The 13678-nt window shown below is 47.8% G+C and overlaps 1 protein-coding gene across 3 annotated transcripts; it reads right to left on the minus strand.

Annotated features, from left to right (window-relative positions):
* Window positions 1–441: 441 nt before the first annotated feature.
* On the minus strand, window positions 442–13106 carry SGK1 (serum/glucocorticoid regulated kinase 1). 3 transcript variants are annotated; one of them, XM_035108930.2, is made up of 12 exons: window positions 12802–13106; window positions 6498–6573; window positions 5771–5846; window positions 5312–5416; window positions 4825–4908; window positions 4577–4708; window positions 4108–4220; window positions 3652–3775; window positions 3163–3258; window positions 2532–2687; window positions 2330–2419; window positions 442–1811 (listed from the first exon to the last, which is right to left on the minus strand). In XM_035108930.2, exons 1-12 carry the CDS (start codon window positions 12833–12835, stop codon window positions 1644–1646), a joined length of 1254 nt encoding a protein of 417 aa, XP_034964821.1. In that variant the 5' UTR covers window positions 12836–13106; the 3' UTR covers window positions 442–1643. The 3 variants fall into 3 exon arrangements, with proteins under 3 accessions (XP_034964821.1, XP_034964822.1, XP_034964820.1); XM_035108931.2 differs by lacking the exon at window positions 12802–13106 and adding an exon at window positions 8804–9032; XM_035108929.2 differs by lacking the exon at window positions 12802–13106 and adding an exon at window positions 6786–7078.
* Window positions 13107–13678: the final 572 nt, after the last annotated feature.

The following is a 13678-nucleotide window of genomic DNA, read 5'->3' on the forward strand; positions in this document are numbered from 1 at the left end:
AGCTGGCAATCAGAAAAAAGTGCCAGGCCAAAGGAGGTTGGATGGTTGTGATATCAAGTATTCTGCACAAAGCAGGTTTCTGTGATAGGAGTTTTCACTAGCCTATCAACAAGACTTAGCTGGGTTGGTGGACATGCTGGACTGCTTGAGGGGTTTCTTGCCAGTATCTGGTTAGCCACTGTGAGAACAGGATGCTGAACTACATGAGCCTTTGGCCTGATCCAGCAGGACTTTTCTTATGTCATTGATTTTCTCACTGGCAAGCATTTTATCAAATAGCCTGACTGTACATTACTGAAAAGACTCCTCTTTCTATAGTAGTTTTTGACCCTTGGATGTTTAAAAGCATACACATTTCTTGTCTTGTGAAGGAAAATGCTAAGGAAAATGTGGTTCAGAAGAAATGATGTCTTGATCTTATAAAAGGAAGAACTGACAGCATTTATAGAAATATTGTCCAAGATTTTACTGCAAACCAATGGGTTTGGTCACAAAAATTATACACATTGTATAATAACCATGTAAAGTACATTATAATAGTGGTATACATTATAAGCCTTTAAAGGTTTTTTTCCTTTTTAAATATACATCTACTATTGCAACCAACTGTACAAGTCTTTTTACAAATATGTACAACCAGGAATGAAAAAAAATACAAACCATAAATAATGCCCAGTTTTACAGATGAACCGATAAAAATGATAATGAAATAAACCAACAGTTTTGATACTGCAGCTGGGGCATTTTGGTCCCTAGAAACCCATTCTAAAAATAGAAATATTTATATATATTTATATATTTATATATATTTTTCCATAGCAGCAATGCTTTCTTCAAGCATTATGGGTACTAGTCATTGAAGCCCATCATTATTAATTTTTACATTGTTTTTTTCTTTAAAAAAATCATCTATCTACACATATTAATTTATTGTCTTCCAAATATGGAAGGAACAAACAATGCCCCCCATTGTAGTGTCCTGCAAGTGTCACACTGATGCTTCTGAACAAAGTCCATCTGAAAAATATGCATAACACACTGACACCATTGTCCTCATAGCAAACACACACACACACACACACAAAAGAAACACACGTGTGAATCAGGAAACACTCTTGTGACAGGAAAAGCTTTGGAGCTCACAAGATCTCAGGGGAAAAAGGCACGTTTTCGTAAAATCATCCCCATCATATCCAGAAAGATCTTCAAGCTAGGCTTTTCAGAACAAACTCTCTCAAAAAAGGGGGGGTGCACACAGCATGTTGTTCTTAAGCTTACAATCTATGGCAGTCTATGGCAGCAGTAGCTTCTTCCTTCTTTCCTTCTAAAGGCGATAGCACCACTTTGGTGGGTGGGAAGAACTGGAAATTGAAATGTTTTGCAAGTTCATTCAAAAGTAGTCAGAATGTGCTCTTCCAAATGAACGGCAGGAACGACGACAACAAAAGCTCCCAGAAAAATAAAGTAACGCAGTTGAAATTAAGGCTGCAAAGCCTGCCACACAGTGAGAAGATGTGCAAAATAATAATAATCCCCTCTCCTTTTTGAAGGTGACCGGACAAACTGGCAGCTTACACAGAAGGCCAACAGAAGGGTCATTGTTAAATGAAGAAAAAGTACAAACAGATCGCTGTAATAGAAATTCACAAGAAAGAATCCATGGGAGGGGCATAGGAGAAGCCCAGAAATGCTTCAGCGGCTTCCTTGACGCTGGCAGTGATGAGGATGCTGTCTGAAGACTGGCCAATGGAGTTCGGGACAGGCTCATCTGTAAACTCAGGGTCAAAGTGCCGCAGGTCATTGGGGCCACTCTGAGAAAACAAAGAGGGTTCTGTTGTTAATGTCGGACTGGGAAGAAATGTTCAAATCTTTCCTTAACTGGGAGTGGGGCCTACATTTGTTTTTTTTTTAAAGTAAAACCAATCTAGGCACTTCATGGGAAGGCAATTACAAAAAACAAAACTGGATCACCCCCCTGAACTCGTTTCAAACAAAAACTAGAAATCTAACGGTGTGTGTGTGTGTGTTGGACTGGAGTCTGATCTGGATTGGCTGCTGTGGTCTAACAGGTCAACATGCACCTCCAAGCTCATAGAGTTCACCTGACCTGATTGCCTCACCTCATACCTGAACTGCATGAGGCAATTCCGTCCACTTATCTATAAACTCCAAGGTGGCATTTAAAAATTAAGACACCTGCTCAATTGCTTCACATTGATAACACACTAGAACCTGCTAAAAACTAGCCTGTCATTATTTTTACCTTCAACCCCTGGGTACCCCAGTATAAATAGAAAAGTCTCTCCTATAATTAGAAGACGACACTTACCACATTTGGGTTGAAAGGGGGTGTAATCTTCTTATTAATGAGATCATCCCAGTTTATTAGGGAGAAGAAGATGTGGTTCTTAATCTCCATCTGTTGAGGAAATGGAAATCAGATCAGTTCAGGCAAGAGTAATTGGAAAAGACTGGTATCGTCTAGCCAACTTCCGAAACCCATCCCTGACAACTCGCAGGATTATACTTACAAAGTCCTCCTTCGCACCCAGCCTCTTGGTCCTGTCCTTTTGCAGAAGACCTTCCAAAAGGTGTCTCGCAGAGTTGGTAATATTTGGCTTCAGCTGCAGAGGTTTGTTCAAGATGTTGTCATACATTTCTGCTGTGTTTCTGCTATAGAAAGGGGGCTGGAGAGAGAGATGGGGAAACAGATTTTTAGTCCCAAGAGTCTAACTTACTGTACTGCCTGTATCACAATACACTTAAGTTTGATACCCATCTTGAGGCACTGGAATGGCTATGACACCTGTAACTACAGATTTCCCCTTCTCATGTCCCATCCACCCAAGGAACATAAGGCAACTGCTTATATCAGGTCAGACTAATGGTCCATCTAAGTCAGTAATGGCTACATGGCTCTCCAGGGTTTCTCAAGTAGGGAATTATTCCCTGCAAAGCAGATGATCCATCTCTGTGCTATGGCCACAAATATGTGTACCATGTAAGAGACCCACATGCAAAATATGGGCTCCAACTGAAGTTTGCAACATTTATAAATTCAGTGGAACTAAGATCCAGCTCTTTCTTATGCTGGTAACTTACAGATGGAAACATGACTGGTATGTGTTTGCAATTGGCCAGTTGCTCACTGTTTTTGCTTACCAGTCCATAAAGCATCTCGTACAAAACAGCCCCAAGGCACCACCAGTCAACAGTCCGGTCATAGGGTTGCTTGTGAAGGACTTCGGGGGCAAGGTACTATTGAAAACAAAAACATAGGAAACATTAGAATAATGTAGCCAGCCTGCATTCTTAAAATCCTGCATCCACTTAAAAATAACCTTAGTGACCTGATTGAGTGGGGCCACACCAATCTTTGTATCTGTAGAACTTTGTTCTATAGGAGTCCCTAGATAACTTTTTCTTTTTGCCCTTAAAGCCTAGCATTTGTAGGTTCTGGCATTTCCCTCCCTCTCCCCCCCACCCACTGCAGCTTTGTCAGCAGCGCTCATCAATCAAAGCCTGTCTGACTGCTTCACTAAACAACACAACATGTCCTTTTGTCCAATCTGGGAAATTCTTCTTCCCTCTGCACACTTTGGGCACATGCATCACTGCCATGTGGATAAAGAAAGCAGAACCCAGACCTACCTCAGGAGTGCCACAAAATGTGGAAGTTGTGCCATTGTGCTCTATGTTCTCTTTGCAGAGTCCAAAGTCAGTCAAGACAATGTGGCCTTGAGAATCCAGCAAAATGTTCTCTGGCTTCAAGTCCCTAGGGCAAAGGAAGGAAAATACACAGGTCAGCCAATGGCTCTCAACTCTTATGTTTATTATAAGCAATGGGATTTTATCAGGTTTATTGTTTAAGGGGGGGGGGTGTTGTCCCTTTGAAAACAAACAGGTTCGATGGCTAGCCCCCAAGCACTTTCTAAAGGTCATTTACCAAGAGCATTTAGTCTATGTGCATGAGTAGCATCTATTTACTGGTTCTAACCCATAACCTGGAAGCGAATCTAAAAATGTTGTGCTGCACTGATCCCAGTACCCAGAAAACTACTTCCCCCAGTTTTCACAGAAACCATGCAAACCACCTGCCCTGCTTACCGGTAAACTATATTCAGCGAATGCAGGTAACCCAGTGCACTGGCAATTTCAGCAGCATAAAAACGAGCTCTTGGCTCCAGGAAGCAACGTTCCCTCTGGAGATGGTAGAACAACTGCAGGAGACAAGGAAGGAGGGGGAGAAATCTGTTAGTGATCCCAAAACCATTAAAAACAATGCATTTAATTAAGCGCTCTCTCTCTCTCTATATATATATATAGCTAGAGAGAACAATGGTAGGAAATGGCCTAGTAATCCGCTGGCTGCTTCCTGCTGTGAGAGGCTGGCAAGCAGGACCCCCTGAATCTAGTAACTCCTCCCCAAAACTCCTCTTCATACTTAATAGGATGAAAACACTGCCTTATTTGTACACATGGCAGGACTGACTTTGTTTTCAGCAAGGAGGAGTTTGAATGATCTTTGTCTCTTTGGAACCCCCCCCTTATGGTTCTGTGCACTCTTTTTGCTTACCTCTCCACCATTGATGTAGTCTAGGACAAAATACAGCTTGTCTGCAGTCTGGAAGGAGAAGTGGAGTCCCACCAGGAAAGGGTGCTTCACGTTCTTCAGTAGGACGTTGCGTTCTGACATTATGTGTTTCTCCTAAGAAGAAGGGGAGTAGGAAATTGTTCATTAACTGAGCAGCAGAAAAGTAGGACTATTATAATTAGTTTGCTGATTGGCATTTCTCATGAAATGGGTATAATTCAGTTACTTACCTCCTTCTTTTTCAGGATTGCTTTCTTCTGGAGGACTTTTACTGCATAGAAGTGCTCTTCTGCCTTGTGCCGTGCAAGAAGAACCTGAAATAAACCAAGACACCCCCTTTGTTTAGGTGTGATCATGATGCAAGGGAACTATCAAGTCACAACTCAGCTATGTCCTTTCTGCTACCATGAGGCCCAGCTATAGAGCAATTCTGCACAACTCAATGGGCGGGCAGTAAAATACCACATATCAACATAATGGGTGGGTGCCACTGCCTTAAGGCAGGGAATGGGACAATATAGCCTTCATTTCCCCCTTGTGCTTTATGATCCATATAGCAAATTTGCTTACATAAATTTCAATGGAACCTTGGTTTTCAAGAATACTCCACCTCACACCCCTTCATACTCAACTTCTTATTAAATCCCCCTGGCACTCCAAGTAGTTTGATACCCTAAATATTACAGGCCCATTGACCAAATGAATATGTATGCTTACCTTCCCAAAGCTGCCTTTTCCAATGACCTTCAGGAAATGGAAATCTGATGGTTTAGCATGTGGGTTAGAAGAAGGGCCAAGGTTGATCTGCTGGGATGGACTGGGCTGCAGTGAACAAAAAAAATATGGAGAGAGAGAAAATCAAATATTTGTACAGAAATACTTGCTGCAGATTATTACTTTTTAAAAAAAACACAGTTAATTGCATTGCATTCTTCTATGGGGGAAATAATATGCTTGAAAGATTATGTTAATTTAAAAATAAGAGTTTTCTCTGCTCTAGAGGAAAATGCTATATCTTTATTGCAAAACACTTCTTTCCAAGTTGCACCACTACAATGTGTCCTGAATGGAAAAACCCATGCCAGATTACCAATGGATAGAACATCCATTTAAAACCTGTTGCTATTACTGTCACATTAAAGTTGCTATTACTGTCACATTATAGAAGCTACTTACTGGAGGAGAAGGATTGGCATTCATAAGTTCAGGCTCTTGAGGCTGGGAGATCTTCAAAATAGATTGAACTTCAGGGCTGCAAGAGATTAAAGCCAGGGTAATTAGTAAAAGCTGAACAAGGTACAGAACATAAACATTTCACCACCAGGGGGCATTGTAACATTCTAACTGGAAAGTTTCAGGTTGGCAGACTGCTAAAAACAACTGGCTTATTAGGTTTCAGGGCTAAGATGAAACCGGAGACAGGAACAAACCATTCTGAGCAAAGGGACTTAAGTTTCCTCTGTAATTAAAGGTCAGAGGAGGGAATGAGGGATCAGGAAATCTAAACTAGGTGCCTTTCTCCAGTTTTATATTCTTCAGCCAAACAGTAAAACTTAGCTGAATGCAATTAATTTTTTTTTAAAAAAATATTTTCCAATCTAGAAAATTATATTCTGTTTCCTACTAATTTTTTTACAACATCTGCATACAGGGTTGCAGCTTTAATGACACCCGCTTCTACCACACAGGTGTCACTAAAGTTACTTTCTAGTAAGTATACTTAGGAGTATAAGTCCCACTGAAATTACTGAAATTTACAACTGAGTAAGCATGCATGATACTGTAAACTTTTTTAATTTAACAAATTCTCTGTTAAATTTTAGAACGAAGTTCCATGCATTTCTCAGGCAATTTCTGCAGAATACAGTAAGGGAAAAAAAAACAACCCACAAAAAATACTTACTGTTTGCATGCGTAGGAGTTGGTGGCTATCTTTTGAATGAAGTCATTCAGCCCCATTCGTCTCTGTTTCATGAAAGCTGCAAACAATCACAAGAGAGTAGGGGGTTGTTAGAAATTAATTCCCCATCTTCTTTCCTTTCCTTTATTTAATTAATGCGCACACGCGCCCTCTCCATCCCTTGAATGCAACAAGAGATCCTCATTTCTACAACACGGTTACAATCAGGAGGGCGCACGCTGTTTATGCTCCTTTTCCTATTGCTATCTCCTCCTCGTCGTTCCCACTCACCGATCAGTATTGCCACCATCCCTCTCATCTTGGAGTAAGTTAGCGTGGATCCCGAAGCTTCGGCTTTGACCGTCATTGCGGACGTTCTAGGTTTCTCAGTGTTGGGAGAAATAATAATCCAAGCAGATGCGCGAGGGAGAATCGATGCGCGAGAGCCCTTCCAGGCAGCTAGCTGCTTGCTTGCTTGCTCTGCTTCCGAGTTAGGGAATTAGTAGCGGGGATAAAGCGCGCAGTGCCAATTTAGTTCACCCTGTTGAATCAGCTCGCGTCTGCCGCTCGGCCGCTTGCCCTGGGGCTTTATATAGGCGCGGTCTGGGCGACAGCACAGGCGGAGAGGAAGGAGGGGCGGAGCCAGAGGGGAACAATGAGGAAGAGTCTCGCTCTCCCCCCCGCCCCAGGCGCCCGGAGCTGCCGGGTGACATGCAGGCCTGGCGCCCGGCCCGCCCTTCCCCACGACATGTTCCCCTCCCTTGACGTTAGAAAGGAGTCTCGCAAGCCGGGTGGAGAGGAAGAAGGCCGCCACCTACCACGCCACCCCCCCTTTTATCCTTTTTCACCCTCAGCAAATTGCAGTGAGATTAATTGGCAGGAGTTCTAGGGAAGGGAGAGACAATGCAACAAAGCTCTGGGGTTGCAATTGCAAACAAACCTTGGAGAGAGATGCCAGCCTTATTTTTATGTACTTATTTATTGCACGGCAGAATTAGAACCCCGCTCTTTGCCTTGCCAAGACGCTCAGGGCGCTTGCTGCGTCCTTGGGGGGGGGGGCAACCTCCCCGCACTCGTCCACCCGTGTGAGTTAAGAAATGTGCCCAGGAGGTCGCTGCCCCTCGAAGGTGCTAAATTGGCCAGCAGCCTATTTTTTGTCCTTAAATGTACCTGCCTTGTTCCTCAAGGCCACCATAACGCGCAAAGGAAGTCCCATTTTTGTCACTCTTTACACTTCCACAGAGAGACCCGTCGCGGGATAGGATAGCCTTGGTTTTTCAGACACCCCCAGGTCCGAGATGGACCTCATCCAAGGATCGATTTGTTCCAGAGATAAGAACAAAGGCATTTCCGTTGCGACACTCAGCCCTGTCTCTCACAGGAGGCGCCGAGGGCGGGGGGATTGGGAGAGCCATATCTAGATCGTTTCCCCCTCCCAACCTGATAATCGGAAGGTACATACAGCCCCTGGACGTGGAATTTCCATGCAGTAACCAAGGGTGTCCTTGAACATATTTAGAATGTTCTGTGAATTAGTGGACAACCACAGCTAATCCCCCCCAACACGGAATTAGGCATCGGGGTTTCCCGAGAGCTGTCACTCCCAGGCAGGCCGGGGCATCCTTAGACGTTCAGCCCTGCCCTCCTTCTTAACATTAATCCGGCGGCATTCCCTCCAACATTAGCTATTTATGGCACACCTACATAGGAAGAAATCTCCTTAATCTAAGGCAATGAGAGCAAAGCAGGAATCCCATTGGGTCGGAAGGTCCTGTGCCTCTGGATTCCTCCATCAAGGCAGGCAGAAACTTTCCCTACTCTTGAGAAAAAAAACGCCTTGGGGATCTGAGCCTCAGAGAGCAGACAAGACTGCTTTTGAGGAGTCTCTGAACTTCTTCTGTCTGTTTCCTCCCTCCCTTTCCTCCCTTGCCCTTTTCTTTATAAAAACCACCTCAAAGCAACTCCACTGTCGTTCAGACTGCGAAACAGAAACCGCTGGAGTCACACGGTTCCTGCTTTTACCAGATGGTATTTATTAATCGCCAGAGAGCGTCGCGGCGGGACGGGGCTGCCCAGGGGCTGCCTTGGCTGGCAAGCGCCTGAAGGCTCCAACCACGCGGCTCCAAAGGAATCCTGGGCCGAAGGAAGGCGTCCGGGGGCGGTTGTCAGTCAAGCAGGAGCTCATCCGAGCCTCATAACAGGGAGGAGAGAGATTTTCTCTCCCTTCACCCTGCAAGTAGCCCGAACACAAGGGAGAGAGACGCAAGCAGAACTGTAAAGGTCCCCGGCGCTGCGCAGGGCTTTCTTACCCAGATCCCGGCCAGAAGCCCCGGTCTTTTCCGTTCCCTGTAACACCGGCGGTTCCTTCTCCGTCTCACATCTGCAGATGTTAAGTTTATGGCAGCCTCCCCACCCCCAACGCCAAGTGTGTGAAGCAAAGGGAACCGGAGAGAGCCCCCCAGAGAGGATCGCTCCGCTCGATCTAAAGGAGAACCTCTGACGTCTGGGGTAAAGGCCGATAAGAAACGGCTTTTCCGCAGGGAGTGACTTGGCGGGGGGGCACGACTCTTGTTTCCTGCCGCTGTTCCTCAATCCCACAAACAAGCGCCCCTTCCAGGCGACCGGCGAGACTCCAGAAACCGATATTGCTGAAAGCGCCTTAAAAATATTGGGCGCGTGTGTATGGAATGAGATGATGGAAATCTCCACATTTGCAAAAGCAACGGGGAGAGAGAGGAAGGTGGCCGGGGGGGGGGGGGGAGCTGACTCAGGCTGCAACGATTTCTTTTTCTTTTTCTTAATTTGCACAACTGTTTGAGAACACTCTGTGCCCGGATGGTGCGTTTATTTGTTTATGCTTTCCTCCGCAGCAGCGTTGCGGAACACGTGGGGCGTGTTTATGAATGGAGTTAGCCGGGACGCCGCCCACCGGTGACCTGAAGCACCGACGGTGGGACGCAATGGACGGCAGTCATAACATATTGCAGGGAGGGGAACGGGGGGGGGCGCGGAGAGCGAGCAGCGAGGTTGGGGCTGACTGAGACCACCTCCCGCGGCGAGGGCGGGGGGGGAACCGCCTTCCAACCCGATTGTTGTTACATTCCACCCTACCGATAAAATGCAACACGAATCGATTCAGTACCCCCCGCAAAACAACATCCTCCACCTTTGGCCACTGGGAGAAAGGCAAGCTTCTTAGCTAAATAAGCAGGCGAGCTCTGGATCAGAAGCTTACCTCTCTCTTTTCCTATCATTTAAATGCAGTATATGCGATGCAAGAGCCTCAGCGAACGGGACAGGCCTGCAAGCAAGGGCGTACCCACCATGCGGCAAGTTAGGGCAGCTGCCCTACTCTAGAAGCAGGGCTGGTGGGCAGAGGCGGAGCACAGCCCGGCGGAGCGCGAGTTTGCCATTCCCGCCGCACCGCGCCGCACCCTCCCTCCAGCTCCCCGGCGCGCCCTCAGGCAAGGCCAAGCGTGGCGGGGAACCAGAGAGCGCGGCGCGGCGGGCGGGAACGCTCCGCTGGGCTGGGCTCCGCCTCCGCCTACCAGCCCTGCTGCTAGGGAGGGGCACAGCCCGGCGGAGCGCGAGTTCGCCGTTCCCGCCCGCCGCGCTGCGCCCTCCCTCCAGCTCCCCGTCGCGCCCTCTGGCAAGGCCAAGCGCGGCGGGGAACCAGAGAGCGCGGCGCGGCGGGCGGGAACGCTCCGCTGGGCTGGGCTCCGCCTCCGCCTACCAGCCCTGCTGCTAGGGAGGGGCACAGCCCGGCGGAGCGCGAGTTCGCCGTTCCCGCCCACTTTGTGGCCCCTCCCCTTCCGTGCCTTGGCCCCTCCCCTTGCCCCCCCCTAGTTTTGATCCTGGGTACGCCCATGCCTGCAAGTGCAATCCAGGCAGGGTGACTCGGGAGGAAGCCCACCCACCAGTCCAGCAATTGGTGCAGCAATAAAACTGCAAGCACATTTGCTAAAGTCCGATATTGTTTCAAACTGCATGTGGAACCACGAGTTGAGATTGTTGTACTGCAGGGGGTTGGACTAGATTACTCTCGGGGGTCGAGCATGATTGATACCGACTGGATCCCTGGAATCCACCTTTTTTTGGTCCCTGAACGCTGCTCAAAAAGAGCTTTCAGCGGATTTTATTTTTACTGGACTTTCTGCCTCCGTCCTCCCCCCTTCCCAGCTCCTCCGGCTCGCGCACGTTTTCCTGCGCGCGCCCCCGCCAACACTGTTTTCTCCGACTGTCCACTTTCAAACGCTGCAAGCTGGGACGGATGGTTCGCGGAACCCCCAAATCCCAAGCAGAAAGCACGAGTTGGAAGCGGGATGGGTAGGTAGAGCTCTTCCACGCCGGATCTAGAATTAACACCCCAACAAAAGGGCTGGGCGGAAGCGCCTCGGGCCTGTGCAACTCCCACGGGCTGCCAGTTGACTTTGCTGACGCAAGATTGCAAAAGTTGCATTTTGGCTAATCCGTTGATTATTTTTTTTTAAAAAACAACAACATACAAAACTTTCGACTCCAATCCTTCAAGAATTCGGGGCTGTAGGAAAAAGCCGGGGGAACCGGACTAGTCCTGCTTTATCCTCCTTTATAACACTGCAGCTTTGATTATTAACAATAATAACAATAACGAGATCCCCCGGGGAAATCAACCCTGATCTAAAGCTTCCTCCGCCCCTTTCCATTACACATATCTCCCCGCGGCCTTTTCCTCCGCCAGCAGCGGCAGGGCAGCTCCAGGGAGCCCCCGGCGACACACAGCCTTTCTCGCAAACTTTACAAGCCTCTAATCGCCAGCAGCTCGAAGGGGCGCCGCCGCCTCGGGACTTCCCGCAACGCGCATGCGCTCAAATCCCCGCTTTGGCTCCTCCTCGCCTGAACCCGGCGAAACTGCTCATCCGCAGCCACTGCAAGACTCAGCTTTGAAGCCCCATTCATTCGCGGCTTCATTCACTTATACCCTGGACAACGCTGCTCTAGCGATCAGGTAGCACATGATGCCGAAGAGTCTCCTCCTCCTCCTTTTCACCTGCTTGACCACACAGGAAGCTGCTTTTTTAAAATATAGGGTCAGACTCATGGTCTCCGCTTGGGACCCCCAGTCAATCTGCCCATGTGATCTGCTTAACCGGAAATGCCTGCCAACTGGGATGGTGTTTTGGCCAGAGGGTTAGGCCAGTTCACTAGCGGTTGCTAGCCACGATGGCTGAGCTCTTCTGCCTCCCCTGTTGGCGGCAGCTCGCCTCCGGATACCAGTTGCTGGGAATCTCTGTCGTCCTCCTCAGGCCCTGCTTGCCCCCGGGGGCTTTGCATAGGCTTCTGGTCCCCCAGTCTGGGAACAGGATGGCGGGCTAGATCTAGGCCAGTGGAAGGGCGCTTCTTACATTTGTAGGAAATGTCAGGATTCGAACCCGGAGCCTTCTGCATTCCCAGCATGAGCCACGATGCTTCTCATCTAATGTCACTGAGCCAGCCAAGGTCGTTCTCATCCTCACAGCACCACATAGCCTTCTTCAGCATCATTTGTGCTCCCACAACATTAGTCCTGTGGCAGATGGCTGGGTGAAGCAAGCCAGCTGCCCAGGTGAGCCTTCTCTCTACCAAGAGCGCAAGATTTGCATTCAGAAGGTCCCAGATCCAGTCGCCGCAGCATCTCTAGGTAGGGTTGAGTTTGGGGGAGGAATTTTCAGAATCCCTGGAGAGCTTCTGTCAGTCAATACCGAGCTTTGATGCACTAATGGCCTTGGGAGAACACATCCTATGGTATTCACTACATCCTTGGAAGGATGCACTTGGAAAGAAGCACTGCTGTAATACCTGCCCCCACTCCGCAAAAACAACCTCCCGCAAACATTTAAGTTGCACTGAGACATCCAAGCCTTTGTTCCACTCCTGCGTCCTCTTTGACAAGCCACCTTTCAGGGAAGCCTGCATAAGCAAAGCGAGTTCAAGGCAACATTCCTATGGATTTGCCAAGGAATGACCTACAGGCAGTTTTCCCGTAAGACTTAAGCCTCTAGCATACAAAACCATGGTTTTTACACAGTTCTGTCCATCCACTCCCCTCCTCCTGCTTTTTCAGACGAGATTGCCTCGGAGCTAATCTTATCAGCGCACCCAGAAAACAATTGAGCCTCCAGCCTTTATCTCCAGCCGCATTTGATAGCGCTATTTTAAAGAGAGGGACAATCTAAGAGTGTCCATCTCAACTCGAGATTCAAGCGCTTTCTTCCTTCCCTAGGTCAGAAGTTGTTGTGAAAGTTTCCCACCGCGGGGGAAAAAAATATATAATGCTAATTCGACCAACCTTTCAGCGAAGATTTTTCTTCTTTCCCTCTCATGGTGTTTGTCTCTTCCTCTCTGCCTCCTCCTCAAGATCCCACCACAAGTGCCAGGAGCCGCCGTTTCGGCAACCCTGTTCTAAATCCTCCGGCTTTGTTGTAATTCCCAACTAAAAAGCGTCTCCTTCTTTGGGCCGTCCGGCTCTCCGTCAACTTGCTGGGAGGCGGGCGATGAAATAAAGGAAACGAGCTGATCTGGCTGCCCAGTTTATGAACCTCGTATTAAAGGTGATTTACATACCAGAGAAGTAAAGTTCAACAAGAGCCACGTTGTTGCAACATAAACCCTGAGACTGACTGAAGTCAACACTTGCTTATTATATATATATATACTGTATGTACACACACACACACACAACATGCCCACACACAAACACACACCCAGCGCGGCAACTAGAAATGCCGGTCTCTTTTAATTGATGCAGCAGGAGACTTGAATCAAAACACAATTTGGGAAGGAAGGAAGGAGGGAAGAAAACACAGAGGGAGGAGGAGCCTGCGTCTGCGATCCCGAAATGCCCGTGTGACTTCTTTAATGTCCCTGTGCCCTCCAGGTATGGTTGGACATCAGTTCTCGCCAGCCCTAGCCAGTGGGCATAAGATTATGGGAAGAAGAATAGGACGGGGAGTAGAGGCAGCCTGGCTCCTGAGAATTTGCCATTTTCTTGTTATCATTAAGATCTTTTGCCAGCCCTTCACAGCAAACTATTTACATGCGATGTTAAAAGCCACCAAGACAAATTTGCAGCCCAGCAACACCCCAGTTTGCAGGGTTTCCCACTGGTATCTGGTTGGCCACTGTCTGTGAGGACAGAAACACTGGACTAGATAGGCCAATGGCCA

Source organism: Zootoca vivipara, chromosome 3 (assembly GCF_963506605.1).
Source record: "Zootoca vivipara chromosome 3, rZooViv1.1, whole genome shotgun sequence".
NCBI classification, from domain to species: Eukaryota; Metazoa; Chordata; class Lepidosauria; order Squamata; family Lacertidae; genus Zootoca; species Zootoca vivipara.

Coding starts and splice junctions, on each gene's coding strand:
- SGK1 (XM_035108929.2), bottom strand. CDS start 6,861: ATGACGGTCAAAGCCGAAGCTTCGGGATCCACGCTAACTTACTCCAAG. Junction 5,847..6,497: donor AACTCCTACGCATGCAAACA/GTAAGTATTTTT, acceptor AATCTCTTGCAG/CCCTGAAGTTCAATCTATTT. Junction 4,909..5,311: donor GAAAAGGCAGCTTTGGGAAG/GTAAGCATACAT, acceptor GGTTTATTTCAG/GTTCTTCTTGCACGGCACAA.